Source organism: Gorilla gorilla, chromosome 1, assembly GCF_029281585.2.
Source record: "Gorilla gorilla gorilla isolate KB3781 chromosome 1, NHGRI_mGorGor1-v2.1_pri, whole genome shotgun sequence".
NCBI classification, from domain to species: domain Eukaryota; kingdom Metazoa; phylum Chordata; class Mammalia; order Primates; family Hominidae; genus Gorilla; species Gorilla gorilla.
The window spans coordinates 211,272,332-211,290,143 of NC_073224.2; the positions used below are offsets into that span (position 1 = coordinate 211,272,332).

The following is a 17,812-nucleotide window of genomic DNA, read 5'->3' on the forward strand; positions in this document are numbered from 1 at the left end:
GCACAGTGGCAGGAGCCTGCAGTGCCAGCTGCTTGGGAGTCTGAGGCAGGAGAATCACTTAAACCTGGGAGGCGGAGGTTGCAGTGAGCTGAGATCCCACCACTACACTCTAGTCTGGGCGATACAGTGAGACTCCATCTCCACGAAAAAAAAAAAAGAACCCCTTTTTAAATCTTATCTTTTTCCAACACCTTCATAATACATTGTATTGTAGTAGGTGCTAGACTCAGCTTGATAATTTCCCCTCCATGGGGGTTCAGAGAATTTATGGTCGTTGCCTTGCCTGATATCCTCTGACTCTAGCTACACCGTCTTTTGGTAAACACATAAGGAGCCTCTGTAAATAGTGCAGATAAACTGAGCAACAAAGCAAGACCCCTATCTCTACAAAAACTAAGAAAGTCAACATTTGAACTCTGAAGTAAATCATGCCTTCATGGTTATGCTGAAGATTCATAACTGTGTAAGAGTGGGATTAGAACTGGAATTTTTATTTATTTATGTATTTAAAGTTCTAGGATACATGTGCAGAACGTGCAGATTTGTTACATGGGTATACGTGTGCCATGGTGGTTTTGCTGCACCTATTGACTCGTCCTCTAGGTTCCCTCTCATCACCCCCTCACCCCCCAACAGGCCCCAGTGTGTGTTGTTCCCTTCCCTGTGTCCATGTGTTCTCATTGTTTAACTCCCATTTATGAGTGAGAACATTCAGTGTTTGGTTTTCTGTTCCTGTGTTGGTTTGGTGAGGATGATGGCTTCCAGCTCCATCCATGCAGGCCTGGAATTTTTTTTTTTTTCTTTTGAGATGGAGTCTCGCTCTGTCGCTCAGGCTGGAGTGCAGTGGCGCGATCTCGGCTCACTACAAGCTCCGCCTCCCGGGTTCACGCCGTTCTCCTGCCTCACCCCCCCAAGTAGCTGGGACTACAGGCGCCTGCCACCACGCCCAGCTAATTTTTTGTATTTTTAGTAGAGACAGGGTTTCACCATGTTAGCCAGGATGGTCTTCATCTCCTGACCTCATGATCCACGCACCTCGGCCTCCCAAAGTGCTGGGATTACAGGCTTGAGCCACTGCGCCCGGCCAGGCCTGGAATTTTTAAATTGAGTATGTGATGAAACGATAATGTGCTGGGTATATTGGGTTAAATAAAATATGTTATGAAAATAAAAAAAGAAAAAAGAACAAAAAAAAAAAATCAGCCAGGTGCAGTGGTATGTGCCTATATTCCCAGCTATTCAGGAGGCTAAAGTGGGAGGATCTTTTGAGCCCAGGAATTCGAGGTTGCAGTGAGCTATGATCGCACCACTGCATTCCAGCCTGGGTGACAGAGTAAGACTCTGTCTCAAGAAAAATAATAATAAAATAAGATGAGGGAGCCATGCAACTTACCCTCAAGGAGCTCAAGGTGGAGAAGAGAAGCAGATACAAGGAAACAAGTAACTGTTGGTAATAAGTATTAAAATGACAAATACAGCACGCAATACAGTATATTATACAGATGAAAACTGAGCCAGCTCTGATTGATGTTAAATGTTCCATTGTGCTAAGCAACCATAAAGTTATAATTTCCCCACCCTTGAAACTTCCCAAAATACTTCAGAATACCCAAATCTCTAGCCACTTACCCTTGTTGCACAGGCTGTAACTGCAAAATCACTTGGGTTTTAGTGTCTTCAGGATTCTCCCCTTCATTTCCTTCAGTAGGTACCACAACCACATCCCCCACTGGGACACTCACTTCTGCATTAGCCATCTTTCACATGAAGTCAGATAGCTGGGACTGCTGTCGGGAACAAGAAGCACCAATAACTTAATCTAGTTTAAAAAGATGTCAACAGGCCGGGCATGGTGGCTCACGCCTGGAATCCCAGCACTCTGGGAGGCCTAGGCAAGCGGATCGCCTGAGGTTGGGAGTTCAAGACCAGCCTGACCAACACGGAAAAATCTGTCTCTACTAAAATACAAAATTAACCGGGTACGTGGCGGAGCGTATCTGTAATCCCCTCTACTCAGGAGGCTGAGGAAGGAGAATCGCTTGAAGCCAGGAGGTGGAGGTTGCGGTTAGCCGAGATCATGCCATTGCACCCCAGCCTGGGCAACAAGAGTGAAATTCCATCTCAAAAAAAAAAAAGAAAAGAAGAAAAGAAGTCAACCATATGAAAGGACTGCCAAGATAATGCCTAGAGCACCCTAGAGACCATGGGCCTCTAAAAAGGATGGGAACTGTGAGATGGGCTATCACAGGCTCTGATCCTTCCAGAAACGCCTCAACAGTCACTTGCTAGTATAGGTTTTCTTAGTACGTGTGACTCATCCCATGGTGTTCTGCAGCAAGCTCTAACAGCTCCTGAGAACCCATTGTGCATACATATCTCTTCCAGCTTTGAGTTTAGTGACACTAAGTTGACAGCTTGAAATCAGCGATGCTGGGCGTAAACAGACCCGAAATTGACAAGCACTACAAATCAGAGTATTTTGTCTTTCTAGAGAGCTGGTTTGTAGCACATTACCAGTTCCACACCAAACAGGAAGCTCTTGGAAATTAGGAATCACATCTACTTTCTGTGCAAACAACCATTTTGCCTCAAGTTCTCCGTCCTTTAAAATACTCAGTATCTGTGGAGGGAGACTGAACTGAGCTGCATGGGAAGGGGAAGATGACTTTTATCATGTAGTTGCTTAATAAATGCTGAATTCACTTGTATGGCCTCTAAGACTGTTTTTTTTTTTTTTTTTTTGAGACAGGGTCTCACTCTGTCGCCCAGACTGGAGTGCTGTGGCATGATCTTGGCTCACCGCAACATCTGCCTCCCAAGCTCAAGCGATTCTCCTGCCTCACCCTCCCCAAGTAGCTTGGATTACAGGTGTGCGCCACTACCACTCAGCTAATTTTTGGATTTTTAGTACAGACGGGGTTTCACCGTGTTGGCCAGGCTGGTCTTGAACTCCTGACCTCAAATGATCCACCCGTCTCAGCCTCCCAAAGTGCTGGATTCCAGGTGTGAGCCACCACGCCTGGGACTTCTTAATAACTCTTTGCCTCAGACTGAATGGAGAGATAATCTTGCCCAGTATCTCCCTTGCAGACTTAGTGAGGAAACCAATGTCCAGCACCATGTGCTCCTTGACTCTAAAGTTACTCCAAGCATTGTCCCAATCTTAATGAAAACTCAGAGGACCCCAAGATATTCTGCAGTTATTAGTCTTCACAGTTGAAAAGAGAGAGTCACTTAAGAGAGTATAGGTAAGAGCACTGTATTTATTTTAATATGTGAGTATGTAAAGATGACTACGACTGTGCCTGAACAGAGTAGGCACACGATGGATGCAAGTTTGAGTACAAAACGTGTAGTCAGGGCCGTGCGTGGTGGCTCACACCTGTAATCCCAGCACTTTTGGAGGCCTAGGCGGGTGGATCACCTGAGGTTGGGAGTTCGAGGCCAGCCTGACCAACCTGGAGAAACCCTGTCTCTACTAAAAATACAAAAAATTAGCCTGGCGCGGTGGTACATGCCTGTAATCCGAGCTACTTGAGAGCTGAGGCAGTAGAATCGCTTGAACCCAGGAGGTGGAGATTGTGGTGAGCCGAGATCATGCCATTGCACTCCAGCCTGGGCAACAAGAGCGAAACTCCGTCTCAAAAAAAAAAAAAGTGTAGTCAGAAGATCTAATCCACATCTCACCTCTCCCACAGCACTTGTTTGCCTAAAACACACATACTTAAGCACGGCACTCTGAATTCCCTCAATGGTCCCAAAATACTCATCTGGTCTTACCTGCAACTATCATACCCCAAGAATCTTAAGTCCTAATACCATACCAGCCACCTAATGTACTCTGAGCATAGCATAATGTACCTTTATATTTCTTTGCCTTTTATTCCTTAAGCCTGAAATGTCTTTAATGCCTTTCTCCCTCATCTTCTCCCTTCAAAGTCCAGTTCAAAGCTCACTTCTCCACAAAGCCACTGCTAAACTATTTTCTTTTTTCTGAGACGCGGTCTCGCTCCGTTGCCCAGACTGGAGTTCTGTGGCACAATCTTGGCTCACTGCAACCTCTGCCTCCCAGGTTCAAGCAATTCTCTTTCCCTTCCTTTTTGGCTAGTCCCTGCTAACCATTTTGTGATTTACTTGAAACATCACTTCCTTGGGGAGGCCTTCTGTGAATTCCTTCACTAGGTTTGAGTTTGTGTTCTTGATCTCTCAGCACCTGCAGTACCCCCGTCACAACCATCATCTCACTTTGTTGGCTTTTCCTCCTCAGTCTGTACATCCTGGGAAAGCAAGGATTGTGTTTTGTTTTGTTTTGTTCTTTTAGACAGAGTTTCGTTCTTGTTGCCCAGGCTGGAGTACAATGGCACAATCTCAGCTCACTATAACCTCCGCCTTCTGGGTTCAAGTGATTCTCCCACCTCAGCCTCCACAGTAGCTGGGATTACAGGCATGCACCACCATGTCCAGCTAATTTTTATATTTTTAGTAGAGATGGGGTTTCTCCATGTTGGTCAGGTTGGTCTTGAACTCCCAACCTCAGGTGATCTGCCCACCTCGGCCTCCCAAAGTGCTGGGATGAGCCACCATGCCTGGCCAAGGATTCCAAGGATTGCTTTTCTTTTTTTTTTTAAAGATGGAGTCTTGCTGTGTTCCCCAGACTGGAGTGCAGTGGCATGATCTCAGCTCACTACCACCTCCCTTTCCTAGGTTCAAGCGATTCTCCTGCCTCAGCCTCCTGAGTAGCTGGGACTATAGGCACGCACCACCACGCCCAGCTAATTTTTGTATTTTTAGTACAGACGGGGTTTCACCATATTGGCCAGGATGGTCTTGATCTCTTGACCTCGTGATCCGCCCACCTCAGCCTCCCAAAGTGCTAGGATTATAGGTATGAGCCACTGCGCCTGGCCAGGATTGCTTTTCTTATTCAGCAATTCCCCCAAGGCTACCACAGTGCCCAGGACAGGAGTGTAATAAATGGTTTTCAAATATCAGACTTACATTTTATCTACAAAACTGCTTATCTAAACCTTTGTAAACAAATCTGAGCACACAGCAGATATGCAATACATTTTTGTCCAATTAGTGACTCACCTTAACCTAAAAGACTTCTAGATTTTTTTTTTATTTTTATATTTATTTATTTAAAGATAGAGACAGGATCTCACTATGTTGCCCAGGCTGGTCTTGAACTCCTGGCTTCAAGTGATCATCCGGCCTTGGCCTCCCAAAGTGTTGTGATTACAAGTGTAAGCCATCTGGCCAGGAGGGGTGGCTCACGCCTGTAATCCCTGCACTTTGGGAGGCCGAGGCAGGCGGATCACCTGAGGTCGGGAGTTGGTGACCAGCCTGACCAACATGGAGAAACCCCATCTCTACTAAAAATACAAAACAATTAGCCAGGCATGGTGGCGCATGCCTATAATCCCAGCTACTTGGGAGGCTCAGGCAGGAGAATTGCTTGAACCCGGGAGGCAGAGGTTGTGGTGGGTGAACTGAGATCGTGCCACTGGACTCCAGCCCGGACAACAAGAGTGAAACTGCCACTCAAAAAAAAAAAAAAGTGTGAGCCATCATGCCTGGCCCCTTCTAGAACTTTCTGCCTTCCTATCTGGGAGGGATATAAATTTGCTTAGGCAGCTAGGCTAAGCTATACAGCTTATGGCTCATCATTATGGCCAGTTCAACAAATATATTGAGTCTCTACCTCACATCAGCTAGAGTTAAGATTCCTTAGATATGAGGAGCAACAATACCTGCTCTTAAGAAACTGCAGAAGGAAAAGAGATACATGACACTACTGGATATGCAGGGAAAAAGTTAACTGCAAGATATTACAGTACAGAATATGAACTCCTGCAACTTGAAGCCTTAAAACTAGAAAGGGGCCAGGCACAGTGGCTCACACCTGTAATCCCAGTACTTTGGGAGGCCAAGACCGGTGGATCACTTGAGGTCAGGAGTTCGAGACCACCTTGGCCAACAGGGTGAAACCCCATCTCTACTAAAAATATAAGTATTAGCAAAGTGTGTTGGTGGGCGCCTGTAATCCCATCTACTCAGGAGGCTGAGGGAGGAGAATTCATTGAACCCAGGAGGTGGAGGTTGCAGTGAGCCAAGATGGTGCCACTGCACTCCAGCCTGGGCAAGAAAGCGAAACTCCATCTCAAAAAAAAAAAAAAGGTCAGGTGTGGTGGCTCATGCCTGTGATCCCAGCACTTTGGGAGGTCGAGACGGGCGGATCATGAGATCAAGAGATCGAGACCATCCTGACCAACATGGTGAAACCGTCTCTGCTAAAAATACAAAAATTAGCCAGGCATAATTAGCCGGAGGTTGAGGCAGGAGAATTGCTTGAACCCGGGAGGCAGAGGTTGCAGTGGGCCAAGATCGCAGCACTGCACTCCAGCCTGGCGACAGAGCGAGACTCCGTCTCAAAAAACAAAACAAACAAACAAAACAACTAGAAAAGGGCCAGGCACCGTGGCTGATGCCTAGCACTTTGGGAGGCCGAGGCGGGCGGATCATGAGCTCAGGAGATCAAGACCATCCTGGCTAACATGGTAAAACCCCATCTCTACTAAAAATACAAAAAATTAGCCGGGCGCGATGGCGGGCCCCTGTAGTCCAAGCTACTCGGGAGGCTGAGGCAGGAGAATGGCGAACCCCAGAGGCGGAGCTTGCAGTGAGCCAAGATTGCGCCACTGCACTCCAGCCTGGGCGACAGAGCGAGACTCCGTCTCAAAAAACAAACAAATAAACAAACAAACAAACAAAAACACTAGAAAAGAAAATCAAGGGTCTCCTCTCTTGGCTTTGGAGCCCCCTTCCCTCTGTCTCTGTAAGGGGAGCTTCTTCCTTTCTTCTCCCTTCTTTATTTCTTTTTTTTTTTTTTTTGAGACGAAGTCTCACTCTTATACCCCAGGCTGGAGTGCAGTGGTGTGGTGTGATCTAGGCTCACTGCAACCTCCGCCTCCCGGGTTCAAGCAATTCTCCTGCCTCAGCCTCCCGAGTAGCTGGGATTACAGGGACCTGCCACCACACCCGGCTAATTTTTGTATTTTTAGTAGAGACGGGAGTTCACCATGTTGGCCAGGCTGGTCTCGAACTCCTGACCTCAGGTGATCCGCCTGCCTTGGCCTCCCAAAGTGCTGGGATTACAAGCATGAGCCACCATGCCCGGCCTCTTCTCCCTTCTTTCTTGCCTATTAAACTCTCCACTCCTTAAAACCAAAATAAAATAAAATAACATAAAATAAAAATCAATGAACTGGTTCAGCTGGCTACCAACAGTAGAACCAAAACAATTAAGACCCTCGAGTCTAGAAAAGGCCAAAAAGGAATGTGATGAAGCATACAAATACCATCTAATCCTAGAATAATTGAACCCATAAATATCTTCAAAATTTGAACCATAAAAATGTAGGCGGAATTAAAAGAATCAGCTAACCTTTATTGAGCTAGCACTCATTGTCAAGCACCGTGCTATAACATATTTAATTTAAAAGATGTAATACTTTGGCAAGTAGCAAACTTATGGAATTCATTATTCCAAAAATGTGCTTTAAATTTTCAAAAATTACAGATTATGGGCCAGGAACGGTGGCTCACGCCTGTAATCCCAGCACTTTGGGAGGCCAAGTCAGGCGGATCACAAAGTCAGGAGATCGAGACCATCCTGGCTAACACGGGGAAACCCTGTCTCTGCTACAAATGCAAAAAATTAGCCAGATGTGGTGATGGGCGCCTATAGTCCCAGCTGAGATCATGCCACTGCACTCCAACCTGGGCGACAGAGCAATACTCCAACTCCAAAAAAAAAAAGAAAAAAAAAATTACAGATTATGCATCCCTTATTTGAAATGCTTGAGATCAGGAGTGCCTCAAATTTCAGATTTTTTTTTTTAATTTTGGCATATTTACATAATGTGATATCTGGGGGATGGGACACAAGTCTAAACACAAAATTCAAAATTCGATTATGTTTCACATACATCTTACACACATAGCCTGATGGCAATTCTTTTTTATTTTTGAGACAAAGTCTCGATTTTTCGCCCAGGCTGCTGTTCAGTGATGCAATTTCAGCTCACTGCAACCTCCGCCTCCTGGGTTCAAGTGATTCTCCTGCCTCAGCCTCCAGAGTAGCTGAGATTACAGGTGCCTGCCACCATGTCTAGCTAATCTTTTTGTATTTTTAGTAGAGTCAGGGTTTCACCATCTTGGCCAGGCTGGTCTTGAACTCCACTCACCTCAGCCTCCCAAAGTGCTGAGATTACAGGCATGAGCCACGGCGCCCAGCCACTTGATGGCAATTTCATACAATATCTTTATTTGTATTTATTTATTTATTTATTTATTTTTTTTTGAGACGGAGTCTTGCTCTGTCGCCCAGGCTGGAGGGCAGTGCCCTGATCTCGGCTCACTGAAGGCTCCGCCTCCGGGTTCATGCCACTCTCCTGCCTCAGCCTCCCAAGTAGCTGAGACTACAGGCGCCCGCCACCATGCCCGCCTAATTTTTTGTATTTTTAGTAGAGACAGGGTTTCACCGTGTTAGTCAGGATGGTCTCGATCTCCTGGCCTCGTGATCCACCCACCTCGGCCTCCCAAAGTGTTGGGATTACAGGCATGAGCCACCACGCCTGGCCAATTATATTTTTAATAATTTTGTGAATGAAACAGAGCCTGCGTTAACTACTAATCTGTGGGATTTTTTCACTTATGCCATCATGTTGGCTCAAAAATTTTCAGATTTTGGAGATTTGGGGTTTCAGATTTTCAGATTAGGGATACTCAACCTATAATACCTTAGGCAAAAAAAATGGGTTAGTTAATTGTTAAAGAAGCAGATTTAGAAGGATGCTTCTAATTTCAACTTTCTACCCTAAGCTAAGTCCCCTCTACAACATTCTGAATAGGTGGTTGACTAACTTCTTAATACCTTCCTCAATAGGAACTCACATTTTACTCTTTACCCACACCATACATTAGTACCCAAGAGGAATGTTCTGGCTTATTCTCTAGCCTTCTGAGAGTTTATCAGAGAGGATAATTATAATCATCCACAATACATCTCTCAATGTCACTCTAAGTCATGGGTCTGATTCAACATGGCAATTCTGACCTTCTTTAGAGAAGCAAGTTTGGGTTGAGTATCACTCATTACCCTAAATACCATATTCCTTGCAGGTAACCTGAAACCAACTCTAAATGCAAGGTCATCTCTAAGCTGAGTGTAAATGGAAAAGTAGCTCTTGTTTACAGCAACAAAAACTCCTGAGGCAAGATGAGTGAGTTGATCGTTCGGGGCTTTGGAGTATGCATTGTGAAATCATACAACTCTCTCTGGAATTCTTTTTTCTTTTTTTAATTTAAACTTGCTTTTCTTTTCTTTTCTTTTTTTTTTTTTGAGACAGAGTCTCATTCTGTTGCCCAGGCTGGAGTGCAGTGGCGGGATCTCCGCTCACTGCAACTTCTGCCTCCTGGGTTCAAGCGATTGTTGTGCCTCAGCCTTCCGAGTAGCAGCTGGGATGACATGTGCACACCACCATGCTCGGTTTTTTTTATTTTTAGTAGGGACGGGGTTTCACCACGTTGGCCAGGCTGGTGTCAGAACTCCTGGTCTCAAGTGATCTGCCCGCGCCTGTCTCCCACGGTGCTGGGATTACAGGAGTGAGCCACCCCAGCCGGCCTCTCTCTGGAATTCTACGTGAACACGTGTAAAAGAAATATGCCAAATTTACGTGAAATGCTTAAGAATTAACTATTCTGGGGCCGGGCGCGGTGGCTCACGCCTGTAATCCCAGCACTTTGGGAGGCCGAGGCGGGTGGATCACAAGGTCAGGAGATCAAGACCATCCTGGCTAACATGGTGAAACCTCGTCTCTACTAAAAATACAAAAAATTAGCTCAGCGTGGTGGCGCACGCCTGTAGTCCCAGCTACTCGGGAGACTGAGGCAGGAGAATGGCGTGAACCCAGGAGGCGGAGCTTGCAGTGACCCAAGATGGAGCCACTGCACTCCAGCCTGGACGACAGAGCAAGACTCCATCTCAAAAAAAAAAAAAAGAATTAACTATTCTGGCCGGGCACGGTGGCCCACGCCTGTAATCCCAGCACTTTGGGAGGATCAGGCAGTCAGATCACCTGAGGTCGGGAGTTAGAGACCAGCCTGACAAACATGGAGAAACCCCATCTCTACTAAAAATACAAAATTAGCCGGGCGTGGTGGCCCATGTCTGTAATCTCAGCTACTCGGGAGGCTGAGGTAGGAGAAGCACTTGAGCCCAGGAGGCAGAGGTTACAGGTGAGCCGAGATTGTGGCTTTGTACTGCAGCATGGGGAAGAGAGGGAGACTCTGTCTCAAAAAAATAAATAAATAAATAAATAAAATTAACTGTTCTGTAGTTTTTTTTTTGTTTTCTTTCGTTTTGTTTTTTGAGACAGGGTCACCCTCTGTCACCCAGACCAGTGTGGAGTACAGTGTTTTTGGCTCACTGCAGCCCCAACCTTGGGGCCTCAAGTGATCCTCCCACCTCAGCCTCTGGAGTAGCGGGCACTATAGGTACCAACCACCAACCCTGCTAATTTCTGTTTTCCTTTTTTTCATTAACTATTTTTTTTTTTTCAGACGGAGTCTCGCTCTGTCGCCCAGGCTGGAGTGCAATGGCAGGGTCTTGGCTCACTGCAACCTCCACCTCCCTGGTTCAAGCAATTCTGTCTCAGCCTCAGCCTCCCGAGTAGCTGGGATTACAGGTGCCCGCCACCACGCCTGGCTAATTTTTTGTATTTTTAGTAGAGACAGGGTTTCATCATGTTGGCCAGGCTGGTCTTGAACTCCTGACCTCGTGATCCACCCACCACAGCCTCCCAAAGTGCTGGGACAGGCATGAGACACCACACCCGGCCTAATTTCTTTACTTCTTTGTAGACATGAGGTCTTGCTATGTTGCCTAGCCTGGTGTCAAACTCCTGGGCTCAAGCAATCCTCTCACCTCGGCCTCCCAAAGTGCTGAGATTAAAGACCTGAGAGACTGTGCCCAGCCTGTAGTTATTTTCAAAGACAAAAACAACACTTTGAAACTAAGCACATCGCTGCTCATATAGCCACCAGAAAACTAAACAAATGATTTCCGACCCACTCTAAATTCATTTTTGTGTGTCCTGAAAATCCAATGTCTAAAATGTGGCAAGATGCTATGTTTGAATAAGGACAAGTGTCAGGCTGCGCGCAGTGGCTCACGCCTGCAATCCCAGCACTTTGGGAGGCCAAGGAGGGTGGATCACAAGGTCAGGGGTTCGAGACCAGCCTGGCCAACATGGTGAAACCCCGTCTCTACTAAAAATACAAAAATTAGCCAGGCGTGGTTGTGGGCGCCTGTAATCCCAGCTACTCAGGAGGCTGAGGCAGGAGAATCGCTTGAACCCAGGAGGCGGAGGTTACAGTGAGACAAGAACATGCCACAGCCACTGCACTCCAGCCTGGAAACTCCATCTCAAAAAAACAAACAAACGAAAAATGGACAAGTGTCACATGATTGCAGGGAAGGACATTGGAACTAGTAATGAAAAAGGAGTAATACTGGCTAGGCGCAGTGGCTCACACCTGTAATCCCAGCACTTCGGGAGGCCGAGGCAGGCGGATCACCTGAGGTCAGGAGTTCAAGACCAGCTGGCCAACATGGAGAAAGCACGTCTCTACTAAAAATACAAAATTAGCCGGGCGTAGTGGCACATGACTGTAATCCTATCTACTCGGGAAGCTGAGGCAGGAGAATCACTTGAACCCGGGAGGCAGAGGTTGCGCTGAGCCGAGATCGCGCCACTGCACTCCAGCCTGGGCAACAAGAGCAAAACTCAAAAAAAAAAAAATTATCTGGGCATGGTGGCATGTGCCTGTAGTCCCAGTACTCGGGAGGCTGAGGCAGGAGAATCGCTTGAACCCAGGAGGAGGAGGTTGCAGTGAGCTGAGATTGTGCCACTGCACTCCAGCCTGGCGACAGAGTGAGACTCCGTCAAAACAAAAAAAAACAAAAAAAGGAACAATATCTGTCACCCAGGCCAGAGTGGGGTGGGATAGCATTAGGAGATATACCTAATATAAATGACGACTTAATGGGTGCAGCACACCAACATGGCACATGTATACATATGTAACAAACCTGCACGTTGTGCACATGTACGCTAGAACTTAAAGTATAATAACAAAAAATAATAATAATATTGGCACTTTCTGGGGACTTAAAAAGGTAGGCCGGGCGTGGTGGCTCAAGCCTGTAATCCCAGCACTTTGGGAGGCTGAGGCGGGCGGATCACGAGGTCAGGAGATCGAGATCATCCTGGGTAACACGGTGAAACCCCATCTCTACAAAAAATACAAAAAAAAAAAAAAATTAGCTGGGCGTGGTGGCGGGCGAGTAGTCCCAGCTACTCGGGAGGCTGAGGAGGAGAATGGCGTGAACCCGGGAGGCGGAGCTTGCAGTGAGCCAAGATCGCGCCATTGCACTCCAGCCTGGGCGACAGAGCGAGACTCCATCTCAAAAAAAAAAAAAAAAAAAAAAAAGTTAAAAAAAAAAAAGTAAAATGAATACGAGATTTTCTGAAATTTTCTAACCCCAAAATATTTATTTAATTTTTTTTTTTGAGACGGAGTTTCTCTCTTGTTGCCCAGGCTGGAGTGCAATGGCACGGTCTCGGCTCACTGCAACTTCCGCCTCCCAAGTTCAAGCAATTCTCCTGCCTCCCAAGGAGCTGGGATTACAAGCATCTGCCACCACGCCCAGCTAATTTTTGTATTTTTTAGTAGAGACAGGGTTTCACCATGTTGGCCAGGTGGGTCTCAAACTCCTGACCTCAGGTGATCCGCCCGCCTCCACCTCCCAAAGTGCTGGGATTACAGGCGTGAGCCACCGCGCCCAGCCCAAAATATTTATTTATTCCACACTCTATTATACTTTTTGAAGACTGTGTAGTCGTTTTATTTTTAATATATTTATTTATTTATTTATTTATTTTTTAGTGAGACATAGTCTCACTCTGTCACACAGGCCGGAGAGCAGTGGTGCGCTCTCGGCTCACTGCAACCTCGACTTCCGGAGCTCAAGCGATCCTCCCACTTAAGCCTCCGGAGTAGCTGGGACCACAGGCAACTAGCTCTACCACGCCCAGCTAATTTTTGTCATTTTTTGTAGAGACAGGGTTTCACCATGTTGCCCAAGCTGGTCTGGAACTCGAGCTAAAGAGAGGCCGAGGAGGCCGCTCACTTTGGGAGGCCGCCTGTCTCGGCCTCTCACAGTGCTGGCATTACAGGCATAAATCACAGCGCCCGCCAGAAAACTAACAAAATTAGGCGGGCGCAGTGCCACGCACCTGTAGTCCCAGCTACTCAGGAGGCTGAGCTGAGAGGATCGAGTTTGCAGTGAGCTGAGATCCCGCAATGCACTCTCACCTGGGCAACAGAGGGAAACTCTGTTCCCCCAAAAAAATAAAATAAAAAAGAAATTTCCACTCTCAACTACGGTTTTGTTTAAAACGAGGGGAAAAAATCCAAGTTAAAACTTTATTATTACTTGAGGCCAAAACTCCTTGATATTCCCTTTATTTCTTCTCATGCATTCAGTGGGTGATCCAGAGTGCTACAAGATGTAATGAGGTCAACAAGTAAATTATGCAGAAACACTGAGGGAAGTATCCAGAGGAGGTGAAATTCTAAGTCACAGACTGGAGACTATTATGTAGATGTTTGAGGGAGCGATGGGATAAGAGTTATTTGGAGTCATCCTGCTACAGTCCGGTGGACTTTGGCTTAGGGCAAGACCAAAATACTGCCCCCACAATAAACCCAATGAAGCTGAGTAGAAGCTTCAATGTATTTGCTGAAGTAAATAGGAACCCAAAAAAAATCATTTAAGATATTAAATATACATCCTTGATATAAGGCTCTCAAATTAGGAGACGGTGCAACCATTGAATTCAAGTTTCCCCCGCCGGGCGCAGTGGCTCACGCCTGTAATACCAGCACTTTAGGAGGCCATCGCGGGCGAATCACAAAGTCAGGAGATCGAGACCATCCTGGCTAACACGGTGAAACCCCGTCCCTACTAAACACACAAAAAAAATAGCCTGGTTGGGCCAGGCGCAGTGATTCACGCCTGTAATCCCAGTACTCTGGGAGGCTGAGGATGTCGGATCACCTGAGGTTGGGAGTTCGAGACCAGCCTGGCCAACATGGTGAAACCCCGTCTCTACTAAAAATACAAAAATTAGCTGGGCGTGGTGGTGGGCGCCTGTAGCCCCAGCTACTCGGGAGGGTGAGACAGGAGAATCGCTTGAACCCAAGAGGCGGAGGTTGCGGTGAGCTGAGATCGCGCCATTGCACTCCAGTCTGGGCAACAAGAGTGAAACTCCGTCTCAAACAACAACAACAACAAAATTGGCTGGTGTGGTGGCACGCGCCTGTAGTCCCAGCTACTCGGGAGGCTGAGGCAGGAGAATCGTTTGAACCCGAGAGGCGGAAGTTGCAGTGAGCCGAGATCGCACCACTGCACTCCAGCCTGGGCGATAGAGTGAGACTCCGTCTCAAAAAACAAATAAATAAATAAATAAAAAGGGTCCCCAAATGCACTTTGGTAACTATTAGAAGAGGCAAGGAGGAAGAAGATAATCCCTCAAGACTAGAATTATGTCTGACAGTCTCTTTTCCTAAAACCCGTCTTGATTGGCCTAAACAGACACCAATCAAGGCCCCATCTGTGTCTACTAGGAAGTGGTTTTGAGATTTCTCTCATCTTGAGAGAATCCAGGGCTGCGCCTGCTCTGCTGTCTCGGTCAAGACTTCACCCTCTTGTCCGGTGGATCATCCTCCAAAGACCCTCGGGTTGAGATTTTGCTTTCATCTCTCCTGCCCCTCAATTAGATAACACCTGGCCAATTCCTGTCATTTCAGAAAGCGGGAACACCCTAAGCATCTTTCCTCAACGATCTCTACTTCTCTCAGAAAGATAGGTTTCTCCATCCCCTGACCGAGCGGGTTACTTTGTTCTCCACCTAGACATCAAGAGGCACCTAGACACCTTCCATCCCCCCAGGTTTGGACGCTGCTCTTTCGTACTTCAGGAGGCTCTAGGAGTCTTCCTACCACGCGCTCATCTGTGGGGAGACCTGGGCCTGCTCACTTCTCCTTGGAGCTCCTCTTTCTTCCCTGCCTTTGGAAAAAAACCTGCCCTTTTTTCCCTTGTTCTGAGTGGCCGAGGCCTCTACCGCGCCCCTCGGGATAAGCTGGACTCTGCTCTCTTCAGAAGAACCCACTCTGTACTCTTGCTCTCCCGCCAAGGCTCCGAGAGGGTCTCCTCCCAGGCGGGCATCCGGGCTTCCAGCACCTATCGTCCCCCTCCCACTGGGCAGGACCCAGGCCTCCAACCAGCTCCTCGTCCAAGGACCCGGTGCTCCCCGGACCCCGCCTTTGGGGATACCCCAGGCTCCCCGGACCCCTCGATGGGGTCCTGGGCGCCTGGGCCTCTCAGTCCGGAGTCACTCCGGCCCCTCCTGGCCCCTGAGCTGAGTACTTCCGGGCCCCTCGGTCCGGGGGCGCCGGGGCCCCCCCAGTGGTGGATTCGCCGGTTCCCGCCGCCCTGGTCTGGGGCCCGAGCCCCGGCGGCGCGGCCGGCTGCGCTGGGGGCGGCCCGGCTGCTCGGGCGGACCCAGCGGCAGCGTCCCCCCACCCCCCCGCAGCGCCGCGACGTCCGCTCGCTCCCCGGCGGCGGCGGCGGCACGCACAGGGCGTGGGGAGGCGCCCGCGGAGGCAGCAGCCCCCCGCCCCCTGCGCGCCCGCCCGCCCTCGCCGGCCGCCGCGCGGCCCCCGCGCCCGCCCCCCCGCCCCCACCCCACCCCGCGCCCGCGCCCGCGCGCCCACCCCTCCCCCTCCTCACCGTCTCCGTCGGGCGGGCGGGCGGCGAGCGGCCAGGGCGGGCGGGCGACGGAGCATGCGCAGACGCCGCCACGGCAGCTACCGCCACCGCCGCCGCCAGGCCGGGCTTCAACACTTCCGGCCGCCGCCGCCGGCGAGCTGGCGCCTTAAAGGGGACGCGTCCCTGTTGCCGGCCCCACCGAGGATTAACCTTAGCCAAGGGATTTGGGCCTTACCTAAGCAGAATTCTTTCGCCCTTGAAAATCAGTGTTGGAAAGGTCGCTAGAGACCCCAGTAACTCTCCTTCCCGCACTCATAGATGAGGAAAATAGGCCCTAAATGAAAGAATCACCTCAACCACAATTGAGGGCCAAGCTAGCTTTCTCGACTCCTCTGGAGGACTCTACTCCATTTACCTCCCCAAATCCTGTTTTATGAGGTTTACGTCTTATCAGACCCTTGAAGTTACAATCCAGCTATCAGTCTGCAATCAGAAGATCTGCATAGATCAGTAACTGGTCACGAGTCCTTGAGCAAGCCCTAAGCATTGTCTGACCCGTGCCTGTTTGCCAAGTTTTTCCTGCTTGTGAGCTTCTGGGTTGAAGTCTTGACTCCCCTGCTGGAAGTGTAAACGACTCTGGAGGAATTTCTTGACAGCTCTAAACCTGTTTCCGATAAGACATAATGTGACTGCTAAAGAAGGTGATACCTGCATGAAAAGTGCTTCAGAGAGTTCCTGGGGTCAGTAATAGTAATTAACAAGTATTAAGACCTTTATTATTTATTTATTTATTTATTTATTTTAGACAGAGTCTCGCTCTTTGGCCAGGCTGGAGTGCAGTGGCGCGATCTCGGCTCACTGCAGCTTCAGCCTCCTGGGTTCAAGTGATTCTCCGGCCTCAGCCTCCCGAATAGCTGGCACTAGAGGCGCGCGACCCCACGCCCGGCAATTTTTTTTTTTTTTTTTTTTTTTGTATTTTAGTAAAGACAGGATTTCACCATGTTGGCCAGGATGGTCTCAATATCTGACCTCATGATCCACCCGCCTGGGCCTCCCAAAGAGCTGGGATTACAGGCGTTAGCCACCGCGCCCGGCCGTATTAAGACCTTTCTATGGCCAGGTGTGGTGGCTCACGCCTGTACTCCCAGCACTTTGGGAAGCCGAGGCGGGCAGATCACTTGAGACCAGGAGTTCGAGACCAGCCTGGGCAACATGGTGAAACCCCGTCTCTACTAAAAATACAGAAATTAGCCGGGCGTCGTGGCACGCGCCTCTAGTCCCAGCTACTCAGGAGGCTGAGCCAGGAGAATCACTTGAACCCGGGAGGCGGAGGTTGCAGTGAGCCGAGATCAGGCCATTGCGCTCCAGCCTGGGCAACAGAGTGAGACACTATCTCAAAAAACAAACAAAAAGACCTTTCTATGGCCTATGGCTTGGTGAAGATGCTTCTGTCTTGTATAATCCTCACAGCAACCCTACTAAGTAAGTTTCTCTTTTTTTTTTTTTTTTTTTTTGAGACGGAGTCTTGCTCTGTCGCCCAGGCCGGAGTGCAGTGGCGCAATCTCGGCTCACTGCAAGCTCCGCCTCCTGGGTTCACTCCATTCTCCTGCCTCAGTCTCCTCAGTAGCTGGGACTACAGGCGTCCGCCACTATGCCTGGCTAATTTTTTTGTATTTTTTAGTAGAGACAGGGTTTCACCGTCTTAGCTAGGATGGTCTCGATCTCCTGACCTTGTGATCCGTCCACCTCAGCCTCCCAAAGTGTTGAATTACAGGCGTGAGCCACCGTGCCCGGCCCTTCTTTTCTTTTCTTTCTTTTTTTCTTTTTTTTGGTGGGGGGGACCGGTCTGGGTTGATCTCCCAGGTTGAGTGCAGTGGCGGGATCTCGGCTCACTGCAGCCCCAGCCTCCAG

General features: G+C 48.6%; 1 protein-coding gene across 7 annotated transcripts in view; it reads right to left on the minus strand.

Moving 5' to 3' along the window:
• GMEB1 (glucocorticoid modulatory element binding protein 1) overlaps positions 1–16,477 on the minus strand; it is a 49,670-nt gene extending 33,193 nt beyond the window's left edge. The window contains exons 1-2 of one of the 7 annotated variants that reach the window (XM_055389555.2): positions 16,137–16,477; positions 1,630–1,787 (exon numbers count right to left, since the gene is read on the minus strand). In XM_055389555.2, the coding sequence (XP_055245530.1) occupies positions 1,630–1,757 (128 nt within the window). In that variant the 5' untranslated portion in view covers positions 1,758–1,787; positions 16,137–16,477. Of the gene's footprint in view, positions 1–1,629; positions 1,788–3,514; positions 4,427–15,922 lie in introns of those variants that run through there. The other 6 variants (XM_031003814.3, XM_055389556.2, XM_055389557.2 and 3 more) reach the window with 6 other exon arrangements.
• Positions 16,478–17,812: the final 1,335 nt, after the last annotated feature.